This window comes from Paralichthys olivaceus, chromosome 23 (genome assembly GCF_024713975.1).
Source record: "Paralichthys olivaceus isolate ysfri-2021 chromosome 23, ASM2471397v2, whole genome shotgun sequence".
In the NCBI taxonomy this organism is placed as follows: domain Eukaryota; kingdom Metazoa; phylum Chordata; class Actinopteri; order Pleuronectiformes; family Paralichthyidae; genus Paralichthys; species Paralichthys olivaceus.
In genome coordinates, this window is record NC_091115.1 from 12,151,696 (window position 1) to 12,167,175 (window position 15,480).

The 15,480-nt window shown below is 39.7% G+C and overlaps 2 protein-coding genes across 3 annotated transcripts; both read left to right on the plus strand.

Moving 5' to 3' along the window:
* The first annotated feature begins 2,294 nt into the window (after positions 1–2,294).
* Positions 2,295–4,598, plus strand: LOC109632766 (calcitonin gene-related peptide 2). The gene is made up of 4 exons (XM_020092197.2): positions 2,295–2,401; positions 3,344–3,439; positions 3,860–4,000; positions 4,079–4,598. Exons 2-4 carry the CDS (start codon positions 3,360–3,362, stop codon positions 4,251–4,253), a joined length of 396 nt encoding a protein of 131 aa, XP_019947756.1. The 5' UTR covers positions 2,295–2,401; positions 3,344–3,359; the 3' UTR covers positions 4,254–4,598.
* Positions 4,599–7,511: 2,913 nt separating this feature from the next.
* pyroxd1 (pyridine nucleotide-disulphide oxidoreductase domain 1) lies at positions 7,512–14,960 on the plus strand. Of its 2 annotated transcripts, none has more exons than XM_020092078.2 (13): positions 7,512–7,856; positions 7,982–8,062; positions 8,403–8,522; positions 8,948–9,076; positions 9,896–9,969; positions 10,153–10,349; positions 10,439–10,536; positions 10,669–10,771; positions 10,859–10,974; positions 12,254–12,376; positions 13,052–13,189; positions 13,392–13,481; positions 13,916–14,960. In XM_020092078.2, the coding sequence occupies exons 1-13, from the start codon at positions 7,779–7,781 to the stop codon at positions 14,072–14,074; spliced, it is 1,506 nt and encodes a 501-aa protein (XP_019947637.2). In that variant the 5' UTR covers positions 7,512–7,778; the 3' UTR covers positions 14,075–14,960. The 2 variants fall into 2 exon arrangements, with proteins under 2 accessions (XP_019947637.2, XP_019947638.2); XM_020092079.2 differs by having other exon boundaries at positions 7,520–7,856; positions 13,291–13,481.
* Positions 14,961–15,480: the final 520 nt, after the last annotated feature.

Here is a 15,480-nt window from a genome sequence, read left to right on the forward strand (position 1 = left end):
GTGAATTAATGTTTTTTTTCCATTTCCTTGCATTTAATTAACGACTGGAATCTATTGCCCAGACATGTGTGACTGTGCTTTGGTTTTGGACACATTTCAAACACTGGAACCCTCCAGGTGTGGATGCTCTCAGTATGAGCCATCATTTACAGGCCGCAGCACCGATCACCTTTACCGACACTGACCACATGTCTTTTAATCAAATCTCTGCTGACTTTTCATCCCTCTTATGTCCAAAGCTTGAGCAACAGAGATTCAGCAGCACTGAATGTGAGACTGTAAACAGAGGCAATGCTGCTGTTGTAAATGGAGGATTATGAAACAAGTATGGCATGAGCTGTTCCTGATGAAGATCATGAAGACTCATTCAGAACAGAATTTAAACTGAGGGTACTAAAATAATCCGAGGGATGTGACACAGGAATGATTTTCCCTTGACTATAACCTGTAAAAATAGACTTTCAAGTCCTTTACATGCCTGCGTAATCATTCACATCACCCACAGTCTTTTTTCTCTTTTCCTTTTTCTTTCCACCTTGTCTTGTGTTTCCGAATGTGTGCAAATTAATTAATTTCTAAACATTCTCTTCACATCCACTGAAGTTAAATATTTAATAGGTTTTAGGTCTTAAGTATCCATCAGTAGAAATCAGGTTTGAAATGACAAAATTGAGTCTAAGCCATAGGGGTCTCAGTAAAGGTTGGAGTATTAAGTGTAACTTTGACTGTGTATATGTAAAAGTAATAATTGCGAGGTCCTTTAAATTGCTGCAGACATCCTTGTGGAGCTTCCAGGAAACACAGGGAGGTGTTGGTTGGACCTTGGTGGTTTCGGGGGTGTTACACGTCCATTAGGACTGTGCTGCATCTGTTAGCTCAAAGCTGCGGTGAAAACCACCTGCACTTACCAGCGGCCTGTGGTGGCATTTCCCCCAGTGAGCCAGTGGGATGATCTCGATGGACACGAATCATCACGACACTAAGAAGCATGGATTGTGATGTTATGAAAGTTACGATCATAGTCATCAATTTGAATTATGTGTGGTGTTTTTCTCAGGAGTTCTCCTGTAATTACATTTTTTATGAGCACTTCTTTTATTACCACTGCATCTATAGAATATATCAAGTAAACAGTTCATCTTCTATTCACTCCAAACAAATCCCAGTTTCTGTTGAGAACACATCACATACCATATAACAGAGGGTATTTCTGGCTACACATCAGACTGAAACCAACAATTAAAGCCCTAAACAACTTATTTTCTTCCCATAGGTGAAGTGTCGTGATTACCCCCTGGTGGCTGGTTACAGTACAGGTCATAAACCCTGGGTCCTCCATGTTAGCTGATGGGATGTGGGTCAAGCTAAAAAGTCAAAATACACAAAAGATTTTACACAAACATGGTTTCTGTCATTTTAAGTACATCACACTGATGTTTGTGTTCAAGTTAATGTTAATGGAGGTTGAAAGCTACAAGCTGCCGCAACTCCACAATACAATCACTAGACTCTGGCTCATGAAGGCAGGGTTTATATCCGGGATGTTTTGGCTTTGTTTCTCAATGGGGGGAGGAAGTGAGATGTGTCGTCCATCTTTATATAAAACCTATGATTTGTTAATATGAAAATATTTATTCGCAGCTTGAGTATTACAGGAAAACATTCAATGCTTGAACTCAAGTTTTCAGGAAACTATCGCAAAGAGACATCTGCTAATCCACTTTTGAATTAGTCACATTTCCAGGTCACATGCTTGTTAACTCTCATGTTTTACCATCACTTCATTAATTAGCATTTTCTAAATTGTTTGTGACGTGTCCCGGTAAACTAATGAGACACCATTTATTATTGATAATATTTCAACCTCAAATTTATTATTCATCATCATTAAAACCCGGTGGGAGGAACCAAGGCCAGAGTTTGACGACCTCAAACTTCATTATGTGCGTCAAGGTAAATATGAAGACAGTTTCCCTCTTTGACAGGGCTCCTCTCCCGGGTGGGGGTTTACGGCGGGTCAGGTCCATCACGGATGTTGATGACAATGATGACGAAGGCGATGATGAGGGCGGTGATGAAAAAAATGTGTGTGTGCGTGTGTGTGTGTGTGTTTATGTAAATGTCAAAGTTTGGATTTTTATTTTGTGTGAACTGATTTAAGAGTAACATTGTGGAGGGTGTGTGTGACATACAGTATATAAGACTCTCCAGTTATTTCCTTACACCCCCACCCCTCTCCGTTGGGTGTAAATGAAAATGCAAGGCTATATTTGGAGGGAGCTGATGTCACAAGTGGTTTGAGCAGGGAGCCTATAACTGTTGGAGTCGGTTTGTGTGACAGTTGGACAAAACCTGCACTGCTGCACCAACAGACCAGGATCTGCTGCCAACAAAACAGAAAGTAAGTACGCTTTCACTTCAGGGCTTTAGAGTCTTTATCACAGAACAGTGTCTATGACTGAGTGTTACATTTATACAGGGCAGTTTTATATGGATAATGGTTTTAGTTTTGATGACAATAGTTGTATTGTACTTCTCTGATTTTACATTCTGCCCATCTTTACAACTGAACTTTGTTGTTCAAATAAATTATACTTTTGTATTTTCTAAATTCAAGGTCATACAGTATGGATGCATTACAGGGATCAAGGGCACAAAATGATGCAGAATTGAAATGGGATATTCCTATTTCATTTCTATCCTATTTTAATATGTTGTTATTATTTCATTTTATTGTATTGTGGATGCACCACTGGGATTTGCTGCTTTTCTTTTTCCTGTCAAGTAAATAGATCAGTCAATACTTTTCAGACTGCAGTGAGTAGACATCACCTTGGTGTCTGATAATTATGTTCACTATTCTCTGACATCTTATTGAATAGAATATTAATTGAAAACAAATAGCCCATGCATTGAAATATGAAATTTAATGGAAAGTATTTTTCACAAACACGATTTTTGAGCCATGCAACAGAAAATTAAAAAATGGATATTCATAGAATCAGAGCTGAACTGGTTAATGCCTGGTTGGTTTGTGGGGATTACTGATTACTGAAATTAGAAACAAGTATTGTCTTGAAATTCATAATTTTTTCAAATATGAAACTCTTAAACTCTCACTTCTTATTGTATTTTACAGTTGGTTGTATGTGTTGCATTTTTACATTATGTTTAGATTATGTACATATTAAGACAAAAGATTCTGTCCTGCTGCTGTTTTGGTCAGACCTTTCTATTTAGATAAAAGCTCAAAAGGACAAATTAAAACTGAATGTATTCACTGTTTTGTCCAGTAAGTATCTGAAACAATATATTAAATTGGATTCTATCTACTATAATCCAGGTTAACACCGTTCACTATGTATCACCTGAGGGTGCCCGTGCTCGTCCTCGTGCTGCTTGTGTTGCTGCGCTGTGTCACCACCGCCCCAAGCCACAGGTAAACCATTAAAAGTAGATGTGTTGGCCCCAAAATGTAAAATATGTGTACTTGCAAGTTTCACAAGGTAAAACTGTTCATGATATCAGATTTGGCACCAGTAGGGTTGCTTATTGCTTGAATTGTATTGTCTCAGCAGCCAGGAAACCAATATTTAACCTGGGGTTAACCTGCAGACAAGTAGCTGAATATCACGGAAATTGTGCTATAAGAAAGGCTGCTCTCTGAGAGGAGCATCAGGGCAAAGATGTACAACTCTGGAGATGGAAGCCAGTTGTGAGAGTGCTTCATTGTTCATGTCAGGGGGGAGCCAAGTGGCCACTTTTTCTTCTTGCACTTGGTACTAGTGGATGTTTTGAAGAGGGTTTCATCAGCTATCAGTGTGAAACGCTTTGACCCCTTCTCCCCTGTGTGATTCAGGTACTTCAGTCCCAGCTCATCCAGTGAGCAGGAAAGTGCTCTCCCAGACGTTGAAGGCTGGTTAGCTCCGGGCCTAATGTCTAACCCATTCCTCGACCTCATGGGTGTGAGGCCGCGAAGGGGGCTTACAGCTATGAACAGGTAACAGCATTTCCAGAAATCTGTATGATCACCTGTCTTGATGTCACCTATCATAATATGTTTCTCTCGTCCTCCCAGCCACCACATAGAGAAGAGGAAGTGCAACACAGCCACCTGCGTCACCCAGAGGCTAGCAGACTTCTTGGTGCGCTCCAGTAACACAATCGGTACCGTCTACGCTCCGACCAATGTGGGATCTGCCACCTACGGCAAGAGGGACCTACTGCAGCCGCCCAGCTATCTGCCTCTCTAACAAATGTGGACTCCTCACACTAGCACTCCCGGTGCTCTGATTATATAACCAGTCATTCTGTGTAACAATGGTTGTGAGAATGGTGTTAATAATGATGAAAATGATGGCGATGATTATGAGCATCACCTTGTTCTTGTTTATTTTATACTTTAAGAAACAGTGCCTTTAATTTGAAAGATGACAGTCAATGTGTGTGTTTTTATTTATATATGTTATCCCAATATGGCATGATGTGAATATAAAAGTGATTAATAAAACAATAAATAAAATGAAACAGATGTAAAGCCATGTGAAATAAATGTATTCATCTGTTGTTTTGATAATAAAATTTGAAAAAAAAATCAATTTTTAAATATCTTCATGTGTTTCAAGCCACAGTATTGCAAATCATTACAGCTCCATGCAGGGGCTGTGAGCTATGAGCATCTATTTGATAGGTTACATCATGAATAATCCCCCCCCCCCCCCCCACCCAAGTGTCTGTGCACAGTCCTGAACTAAAGATATTTACTACTAATATTTTAAATGATGTGTTTTTGAAGTGCTGGTTGGATGATTCTGTAACATTTGGACAGAGCAGGTCAGCTGTTTCCCCTGCCCCTGTTTTCACTTGCTAAGTTAATCAGCTGCTGGTGAGGCACAGTGATGTTCACAGTGATACAGTAATTTTAAATGTGAGGATATAAAATATTTCCTAATTCACTTACAGAACTAAAACGAAACTATCCATAAATCACTAGTTTTGAAATTCAATGTTGAAATGAATCAGAACACAGTTTACTATAAAACATCACACGTCCTATGTCTGTAGAGCCTCTTACTTTACTGACATGCAGGATCCCATTTAAACTGTGTCAAAGTGTGTGATTATACTTCAGTCACTAAAAAACACTTTAGTGTTTCTGTATTTTATGAGATATTCATAAAGTTAAAAATACCATTATTTATTATGAGAGTAAAGGTTAAAAAAACACATTCAATCTTCTTCATCAGAATTGTGTGTGTGAAGTTTTGTCAGAGTGCTGACACCAAATATTATTAAATCCTGACTGATGCAAAGTGAAGAAAGCAAGAATGAAAACGAGGAAGAAATCTCTCATTGAAAATGAATAAATAACTAAATAAATAATCAACTTTGGGAGACAATGTTAAAACCACGTCAAGGCTCCCATCAACAATAGTGAGAGGCGAATTGAGAAAATAGGATTTCAGGACATTCATGTTATCACTGGACACACTAAGGTTACACATGGTTATCATATTATTGTGCAGCACTGTATAACTGGTTAAACTGTGATTGAAATAAAAGAGTAAGATGTTGTTCACACGACATTATGGGCTGATAACTCTCAGTTGGTGGACAGCAGATATCAGTGATACTTCTATGTTGATGTTTTCACTCATCTTTTTCTCAATGTTACATTGTGAAAACTGTAGTTTCCTCAATTGTTTCCTGTGATGATGTTTTTTTAAGTTATGGTTCTTTTATATTTCAGAGACTGTGACTTTGAGAGTTTGAAGATTCCTCTTCCAGCTCCTGGTTACATGTGTTCTAACAATTGAATGGGTCATTTGGTTAGATTTCATATTAAGTAAAAAAAATGTATTAGATTCATCCACAAAAACATCTTTTTGAGACAAAATTGTGATTACAGAACAGTATTCTTGTGTTGTCTTGCTGTCAATCAGCGTAATGTTATGAAAATCAAGAGGGGAAGTATGACGCACGCCATTAACCTGTGTTTAATTACATGTGACCTGATCATCTCAGACATGACATCAATACTCCCATACGTGCTTAAAACCTTTTATGAAGGTTTTTCAAAAATAGAACGAGTGCTGGCTTTCGCTGACGAATCCAAAAACAATGCAGCCATTATCCGCTGAACGCAGTGACAGCGAACGGTGGATCGTGTCAAGATCTGTCAATTATTTCATGTAAAATCACAAATGGCTGTGTACTTCAGCTGTTATCCAGTGTCGAGTTGTTTATCACCACGGTAATGACGTCTGATGCGTGTTTTGATGGAATTTTGGGTCGGATGCACGGCCTGGTGACCCCGTTAATCTCTGACACTGAAGGTACAGTTGTGATCTAAATATTGACAAGAAGGTCGTCACTGCCAGCGGAATTCAAAACAGAGCACTGCTACCTGCTCTCACTGATAAATTGACTTACAGACAACAACTGAGTCAACTGAAGTTAAATATGCTGATGTGATGTTGACAGCTCAATGTAACTAACATTTATTGTTACTTTCCAAAATTTCCCTCAGGATCAATAAAGTATCTATCTATCAGTCAATCAGTCAATCAGTCAATCAATCAATCAATCAATCAATCTATCTATCTATCTATCTATCTATCTATCTATCTATCTATCTATCTATCTATCTACTCAAACAGATTAAATGCATTGTGCATGTATTATCTATACTATCACACCCTCTGTATCAGAGTGTATTTAAACATGGACGACAAGTCTCCATTTCCTGCAACTATCCAAAGATGAGGCCAAAATATCCCAGATAAAAACGCTGCCCTCCTGCACAGAGCCAGAGTCAGTGCACCACACATAGCTGCCTTGAGTTGCCTGTGTGTGTATATATAATAAATATTTAAAACGTTGCTCCGTGTCCTGTGTGCTCTGTGCTGCCTCAACCCACGGTACAGCATGTGTTACATTATATATTATATATAAAATCTCAGCATATGCTACATTCAGTATTGGGAAACTGTATATGTGTATTAGCCTAATGTCCAGTAAGTATGAATCTGTTTATATTGGTTGTATGTAGCTTTGCATAAATAGTGTGAGAACTGAGGGAAAACAGTTACTGTGATGTGATTATTACTGATGAGATATGAAAGAGTACTGTCTTTTGTAGAAGTCAGTATTTTAGAGACCACACCAGCCACAGTAAGCCTATTGCATTCACTTGAGAAAAAGAAGATCTTTTTAAACGAAAATGATCTCGTTAATTCAGAAAAACAGAGTACATGTATGAGTACATGTATTTCTCTAGAGTGAATGCAATAGGCTTCAGTACCTTTGAACCCATTCTAAATGAATTGAGACAGCTATAGCTACAGTAGATGTATTAACTCAATCTACTCCAAACTTTGTTTTTCAAAAAATCCCAATCCCAATCAGTTTAATATCGACATTAAATATATTTTGACACACACACACGGGGAGGTCATCTGAAGAGCAGAACATGAACAGGCAGAGTTGTGCTGTTTAGGTCACTGCTGCTTGCCGTAGCTACTTGTAAACACGGAAGTAAATCGCTCCTTCACTCCTGAGCGTCATGTGCTTTGGAAACCTCTGGCTAACAAGCTCAAAATAATTCCCTGTCAGCTTGTAGACTCTTAACTTCAACTATCTGGGTCTTACATCTTTGTTAGCGTATCTATGTTGACACACAGACTGTGTATTATGCAAGAGGAGTGTTTTTGCTGTTGCTGAAAGCTCAGCAGATAGTGTTCGCTAGGTAACTTAGCCCTTTAGCTTAGCTTTGTGGAATGGCAGGTCAAGTGGAGAGAACGTTTCAGTTTGTGATCGTGGGAGGAGGCATCGCAGGTGTGACGTGTGTTGAGCAGGTGAAAATAAACAAATCGGCTCTGAACTGGATAGATGTGTTGTTTCTTTACGTGTGTACCGAGTCTCCATTGTTTTAATGAACGTAATGTAGCTACATAACACAAATCCTAACCTCTATTGGCAGCTGTCATCCCAGATCCCGTCAGCTGAGGTGGCTCTGATCACAGCAGGTCCTCAGATCAAGGCAGTGACCAACTATAAACAGGTCAGCATGAGGAGGGTGATGATGAGGGGAAAGTGTTATGGGTTTGTGTTCTGCTGAGTCTCTGCCACACAGAAGAATAAGAGCTCGTTTAGCTTTTTTTTTCCATTAGGTTTTTATTGGCAGACAGATATTTTTACAAAAGACAGTTAAAAAGGTTTTACACAGTGCCTGTTTTACAATTATACTCCACAACGATATGCATATTTCACTCTGAGGAGTAGTAGAATTTTAGGAGTTAAGTCATTTTCGGTCCATATTCATGTTCATTTGACAAATATTATCATATTAAATTGAGTGTCAGGAACTGAATCCATCATTTTCCTTTGTCATTCTTGGGAAGGTTTCGCAGACGCTGGAAGAGTTTGATGTGGAGGAGCGTCCATCCAGTGTTCTGGAGGAGAAGTTTCCCAACCTGACTGTAATCCAGTCTTCTGTCAAATCCCTTCACACACAGTCACATGTAAGTAGTTGTTTGACTTTAAAGAGGTACATTAAGAAAGTTACTTAAAATTTAATGCTGTGTTTTACAGGGAAAAACTTTGTGACCGCTTGTAAAATATAATCCTGTATCTACTGTAAATCCAAATTCGCTGTTTCCTCATTAGGAATTACATCATATTTGAAAGTGGACATTGATTCCCAGCAACAGATCTCAATAAAGGCTTTTTGGTGACTGTCTGTCTACTACTGCCACCCTGTGGACATGTGACTGCATCATATGATCTGAAAACTGGAATACTTTGATAAGAATACAAATGTGCATTCGTGCCGAAAACATACCCCCAGTTTGTAAAAAAAAGTTTATTTTACCAAAATAAGAGGTGAGTTACAACTATTAAAATTGGGGGTTTCAATTAATTTCTATTTCTCATTATTTTCTTTCAGAGAGTGGAAACTGCAGATGGCCGGGTGTTTGGTTATGAGAAGCTGTGTATCTGCAGTGGGGGCAGACCTAAGCTCCTAACCCAGGAAAACCCTTATGTGTTGGGGATAAGGGACACAGACAGTGCCCAGGTATGACCACATCCCTCTGGAAGTTTCTGTTATTACTGACAAGGTGGTCCAAAGTTCATGCTGACATTGAACTAGCAGGGCCTTCACACTGTAAGAAGAAACCATTTATCCAAAGAAAAAGATCATCATCACATTATTTTTTGGTTTTGAAATGTGTTATCCACCCATCTCCATTCATTTTTATCAAACACACTGAATATGTAAGTAAATAAGGAATAAAGAAAGAAAACAAAACATCTGTTAACTAAAAGTGCATCCAGCTGCTGCAGTCACTGCAATATGTAGGTGTATGTAGGTGTAAAAATCACTGTTCATCACATCAACAGACAGGTTAGTTCATGATGTTGAGCTATGCACTCTCTGGCCACTTTATTCGCTACACATGTACAGTCTATTGCAATCCAACTCTATGGTTCGGCTTCTGCCTTACATATATGCAAATAGGAAGGGGAAAAAATGATAGTGTAGCCCAGTATAAACCACCTCTTAACTATGACTGTGTCATTTGTGGAGGTGGAATTTGTTGCAGGCCTGTTGGAAGAGATTTTACACTTGTATCTAATATAGTGACCACTGAGTGTATGTTTAAATATAATAAAGTGAAATGTTCAAAATGGCTTCACCTTGTGATGAAAATCCTGGATCCACTCAAGAATCTCTTCCTGTTACTTTTCCCATGGCCTTACTTCCCACCACTGAAATCAGTTAGTATTTTTTTTTTAGGATACTGTGGATGGACTTAAAACATAAGCTGCTCACTGGAATATTTTTGTTTAAGTTGTATTGATGCTCACCACATTTCTTCTACTTGTGTTTCAGGAGTTTCAGAAGCGGTTATCCAGTGCAAAGAGAATTGTCGTTGTTGGAAATGGTGGAATTGCCTTGGAATTAGTGTGAGTAAAGCATTGCCAAAGAGTTGCGGGATACATGAGTTTATTCTGATTTCTTTGACACACCAACCAAAGAACGTTAAGCATATACTGTATAAAACCCCTACATGATTTTACCAGAATGCTCAGAGATTATTCAGACATTCACATTCATCCATTCTGTGTTATTAAATGTGAAATGTGCAGGTATGAGGTAGAAGGCTGTGAGGTGATCTGGGCTGTGAAGGACAAGGCCATAGGAAACACATTTTTTGACGCGGGGGCTGCCCAGTTCTTCATCCCGTCACTGGAGGCTGACAAACCTGAGAGAGCCGCTCCCTGTAAGAGGCCACGCTACACCACAGAGGATCCAGCAGTCGGGACATCACACACCTTCACCGCAGGTCTACATCTGGGAGTTTGGATCATTGTGCTTTCGTTTTATTCCATTACAGACATTATGGATGTGTGTAATCTGTTTGTCTGTTCTCAGATAGAAATTCACGAGGGCATGGTGCCGGGCCAACAGAGCCTGGTAGTGCCCTCGGTCCAGACTGGCATGAAGGAATAGCTCTCAGAGGAGCAGAACAGGTGAGGTTGCACATGCACCTCTGTTGCTTTAAACATGGAGGTCAGCTTGAGAAGTCTGTTGGTGTGGGAAAAATCCACTGCGTTGCTGTTTTTGTTCTCCTTAGTCTCTCCTCTGTGTTGGCGTGTGCTCAGGTGTCCCGCAGAGTTTCGGTGGAATACCAGTGTGAGGTGGAAAAGATCTTCACCTCTGAGGAGCTGCTCAATTCCCAACAGCAAACACTTGGACCTGAGAATGGTGAGAACTAGATTTGCTGCTTCTTCCTTTTCTCCTCCCTTTTTTTCCTCCCACATTTTCATTCCTTCAGCTTTTCTTCCCTCTCAGCTGGAGCATGGCCAGTTTACATCCAGCTGACCAATGGCAAGACTTTTGGCTGCGATTTTGTCGTCAGCGCCACCGGGGTTGTGCCAAACACAGAGCCGTTTCTCCATGGCAACAAAGTAAGTAAACTCATCCACATGCAAATTAAATGACAGCTGCAAAGGCTCATTTATACTGACTTTACTTACGAAAAGAATAATAAAGTAAGGTAAAGATAAGTCTGTTTCAAACAAGGTAGCTGGCTTTATGTTGGTGTGGTTGTTAAGCAATACACCCACTAGACGGCAGCAGAGTTGTCCCTGTGCACAGGCAAAGTAACATCATATAGATGCCTGTAGGTTCCTTGCGACTCTTTAAGTCTCTCCCTCAAAACCTTCTACCATTGTTGAAATTTATTTCTCAAGTGTAATGGTTGTTTCACTTGAGGTACTGGCTACACTACCCCCCAGGATTTCAAGTGGTACTACTCTACTTTGTCTGTTTTGTCCGAATCGTAAGCTTTCAGAAGAAGTGCACACATACAGATGAAATGAACGCAGAGTTCAGACAGAAGGTTTCAACCAAATATGTATCTAACGTTGAGCATAAATTAGCCGTAAGTCTGTCAGTGCTTTAATGAAATTTGGGAACATAGTCATTTTGAATTAAAGGCTAATCATCGAGTCACATGTCAGACCTGCAGGCTTTTAGATGTGCCTGTGCCATGTCAGACTTCTCCATTAGGAGGTTCACACAATGTCATGTAGAACAATCCTGTGTAAAGGAAAATGGTGTTGTTTAATGCCAGTAGCATGAAGCCTATCAAGCTTTGTTCTGTAGACATTCTCCCATATCCATCCATTATCTATATTGCATATTCTTTGAGGGTTGCGGGGGGACTGGAGCGAATCGCAGCTGACAGTAGGGGTGAGGAGCAGGGTCCACCCTGGATCGAGGGCCAGCCCATCATTGGCCCTTAACATCATCATGTAGTTTGGTAGTTCTCAACAGTTTTGAGTTGCGACCCACCAGTACAATCAGTGCATGTAACCAAGCTCTAACTCAGGTGCACAAACATCTATAGCAGATTTTATCAGTGGCGCAGACAATTTTATGTAAAAATGATTCAGACTCTAGAATATGTAATTGTATTTTGAATATATTGTATTATTTTTTTCTCCACAACCATCTGACAACCCCCAGATATTATCTTGTGACCCCAGATTGAGAATTACTGATGTAGTTCCGTAAAGTTAAGTAAAGTTTTCTGCAGATATGTTTTAATGCCTCTAGGTGTCACTACAGTACATATTTACTTTCATAATACTGGTTTTCCACTGTAAAACCACCTCGTAAAAAATGGCAGAACAGTAAATATGACTCTTAATTTGATCTTAATCATTATTTTTATCTTTTCAGTTTGCACTGGCAGATGATGCTGGCCTGCGAGTGGATGAACACATGATGACTTCAGAGTCACACGTCTATGCAGCAGGAGATGTTTGCACAGCATGCTGGGAACACAGCGCACTGTGGCAGCAGGTAAACTGACGGATACATTTTCTGTTTTCATTTTCATGGGTTCGGCCTTCAGATTAATTCATGTCAGCTTCCACATCTGTTCATCATCACTTCTTTTATACTAAAAAAACAACATCTCAATAATTCATTTCTAACAACTATAAGAGCTCCATGTTTATGAACTCATCCTGTCATCAGTAATGAAACACATGCTCTATAATAATTTTACTAAAGCTGAATTTCATTTCCTTGATATAAGAATAAATATACAACATTAAAAATGATTCTGTCCTGTAGGAAAATTGTGCCTGATATTTTCTTTTGTTTAACTTTCTTTTTATTAGTATTTTTTGAACAAATAAACAGACTAAGTCCATTTCCCCCAGTATCTTGTATCTATCAAGTCTTCGTCTTAAGGTAAAGGTCCATTTCCATACAGTCAGTCTTGTTGACAATTACGATCGAGTTGTTCTTTGAAGGCAGGTTTGCCTGTTGTCACTTCCGTGTAATATCTTTCTTGCCTGCTATCAAAGAAACTTAAAGATCTTTATATTGGACCATGACACTTTTGCCCAGATATAGCCTGACAAAAGAGCAAATTATTACAAAAACTATCCTAATTTCTTAACTGTAAGTCTTTAAAAACGGCTTTTTCCCTTTATAATTTTGAGTTTTGTACACGTTGGTTGTGTTCAGATGCGTTTGTGGACCCAGGCCCGTCAGATGGGCTGGTACGCTGGCCGCTGCATGGCGGCGCACGTCCTGTCAGAACCAATCGAGCTGGACTTCTGCTTCGAGCTTTTCTCTCACATCACAAAATTCTTCAACTATAAGGTGCGTGGTATTTTACTGCAGCGGACTGAAGTTGTTTAAATGATAACCAATATGTCAATCACTATCTACTGCAAATTACAGCAGTTTTCTGTTCCTTTCAGGAGGGTTCATGGTCATTTCACACAGTGCTGCATGGTGTTGTCCTCTCTCTCACTCTGAGCTCTGCATTGAAACAACTTCCTGTCTGCTGGTCATTCCACAGGTGGTCCTGCTGGGGAAGTTTAATGGGCAGGGGCTGGGGTCTGACCATGAACTGCTGGTGCGCTGCACTAAAGGCCATGAGTATGTGAAGGTAAATAAGTAGAACCAGAAAGTGCAGTGCAAATGTCATTTGTGTTGATTGTTCTAGTGTTAAGTGTGTCAGTCTATTTTCTACTGGTGGCTCATTACACAACGTTGATCCACTCAAGAATACAAAGGATTTGCTATTCTGCACATACACTTCTTTGTGAATGGTATCAAAAGAGGCCAGCAGTTACAAAGCTGAAGACATTCTTGTATTTCCAGTGGCAGTTTGAAAATATTCCATGTGATACATTTTTGAACTTTTGTCAGCATGTGAAAAGAACCACTGTTCTTCTATGAGCAAGGACTATGCATTCTGTATGTGCTACTGGGTTTGAGCTAAACTTTTGATCAGATAATTTTGATTGTTAAAATTGGGGGAGATAGCACGTCACTTGTAGGGCCGGCGCTTACTTACTCTCCTGCTTTTCTTTGGGCCAGGTCGTCCTCAGTGGAGGCAGGATGGTAGGAGCAGTGCTGATCGGGGAAACGGATCTGGAGGAGACCTTTGAGAACCTAATCCTCAACCAGATGGATCTGACACAGTACGGAGAGGAGTTGCTCAACCCTGACATTGATATAGAGGACTACTTTGACTGAGAACAGGGGTGGAGACTTTGGAGAACACAGTGTTTCAAGCTCAAAAGTCATTCAAGGTAGAGAGATGAAGAAATCTTGCCTGAGGAATGTGTATGGGCGAGGTTCAGCATTCTATAATGTCCAAGATGGTGTGTTAGATTTGTTTCTTTTGGCAACGAAGAGAAGATATGAACTAATGTGTATGTACATTTAAGACTATATTTTTGCTTCAAATTAAATTATTTTCAAAAAATCACTTCATAGATATTAATAAGAAGCAGTAACAGATCTGAACTGAGGGTAAAAAATCAATACAATAAGAGACTGTCAAAGTGACCCACTGTTTTGATAAGCAAACACACTCGTCTGTGCAGAACAATGGGATCTGCTTAGTGATACTTGCTTTAGAAAAAAAGGGAACATCCTTTTGTTGCCGTGTTGTCTTAGTGACTCTCGATCAAGTTTCAGTCTCAACAGCACACACAGCTCCTCCTGTGCCTCAGAAGACTTTACAACAATAGACATTGTGGAGCTCACATAATACGGTCTATTTTTCTGAGGACGTGTTGCTCTTGGGGACGCTGCTATTTGAAAATCCACCTTTTGTAAGGACAAGAAACATTAGAAGTGGAAAAGAAATATCTAATGCTAAAAGAAGTCAACCTCCCATTTCCACTTGTGTGTTCTGTTTTGTTGATTTAGGTTTTATTTGGGCTAGTGGGCTGACCCACAGGAGCATGCCTACCTGGATGCAGCCACTTTTGTCAGCCAGTAAAGGTTGTTATGGCAACATTTTGTTTTTACTCACTGAGCGTAATGCAAATTGAGTAAAATCAACAACGTGTATGTGTGTAAAGCAACAAAATTGTGCAATAAACCACCATAGTAGAGAGGGGGGAAATTGGGACATGCTGCACTTCTTTCACCTTATTTACGACTGTGGAGAAAAAAAAAGTATTTTTCCTTAAGAGCTGCTGATAAGTTTCGCCTGTACAAGATGACACCTTCCATTTCATTCAACTGGACTAGTGGACAGCAGGAAACATCTGTGTGGCTGACCGATTGCACTGGGCAGTGTGTGTGTACCTGTGTGTGTGGAGAGCAAGGGCATTGTTGACTGGGTGAGTCCAGGCTGGACAGAGCAGTGAATGCATTGAGATAAAATTCAACATCCCTGTTGAATATGGCTGCTGATAGAAAAGAATGCAGGGCAGCTGATGAAATGAGATACGATGCACTGGTTTAATAGAGGCAAGGGTTAGATCTGAACTTTTGGACAAACTGCTGTCTCCACCACCATCATTAAAACACCAACTAAGGGGAATATGATGTTTTGATCCCTGCAGCAGAGCTCACGTGTGCAACGAAGCTGACCTGGCTCCTAAAAACGTACTAAAAACGTAATGTTGTTTTTTAACTTTTATTTA

Bases quoted from the DNA above. Each gene is read 5' to 3' on its own strand.
- pyroxd1 (XM_020092078.2), top strand. From the start codon at position 7,779: ATGGCAGGTCAAGTGGAGAGAACGTTTCAGTTTGTGATCGTGGGAGGA. The intron at 10,772-10,858 runs GTGAGAACTAGA...CTTCCCTCTCAG, and splicing joins AACACTTGGACCTGAGAATG to CTGGAGCATGGCCAGTTTAC. The intron at 13,482-13,915 runs GTAAATAAGTAG...TCTTTGGGCCAG, and splicing joins AAGGCCATGAGTATGTGAAG to GTCGTCCTCAGTGGAGGCAG.
- LOC109632766 (XM_020092197.2), top strand. From the start codon at position 3,360: ATGTATCACCTGAGGGTGCCCGTGCTCGTCCTCGTGCTGCTTGTGTTG. The intron at 3,440-3,859 runs GTAAACCATTAA...TGTGTGATTCAG, and splicing joins ACCACCGCCCCAAGCCACAG to GTACTTCAGTCCCAGCTCAT. The intron at 4,001-4,078 runs GTAACAGCATTT...TCGTCCTCCCAG, and splicing joins GGGCTTACAGCTATGAACAG to CCACCACATAGAGAAGAGGA.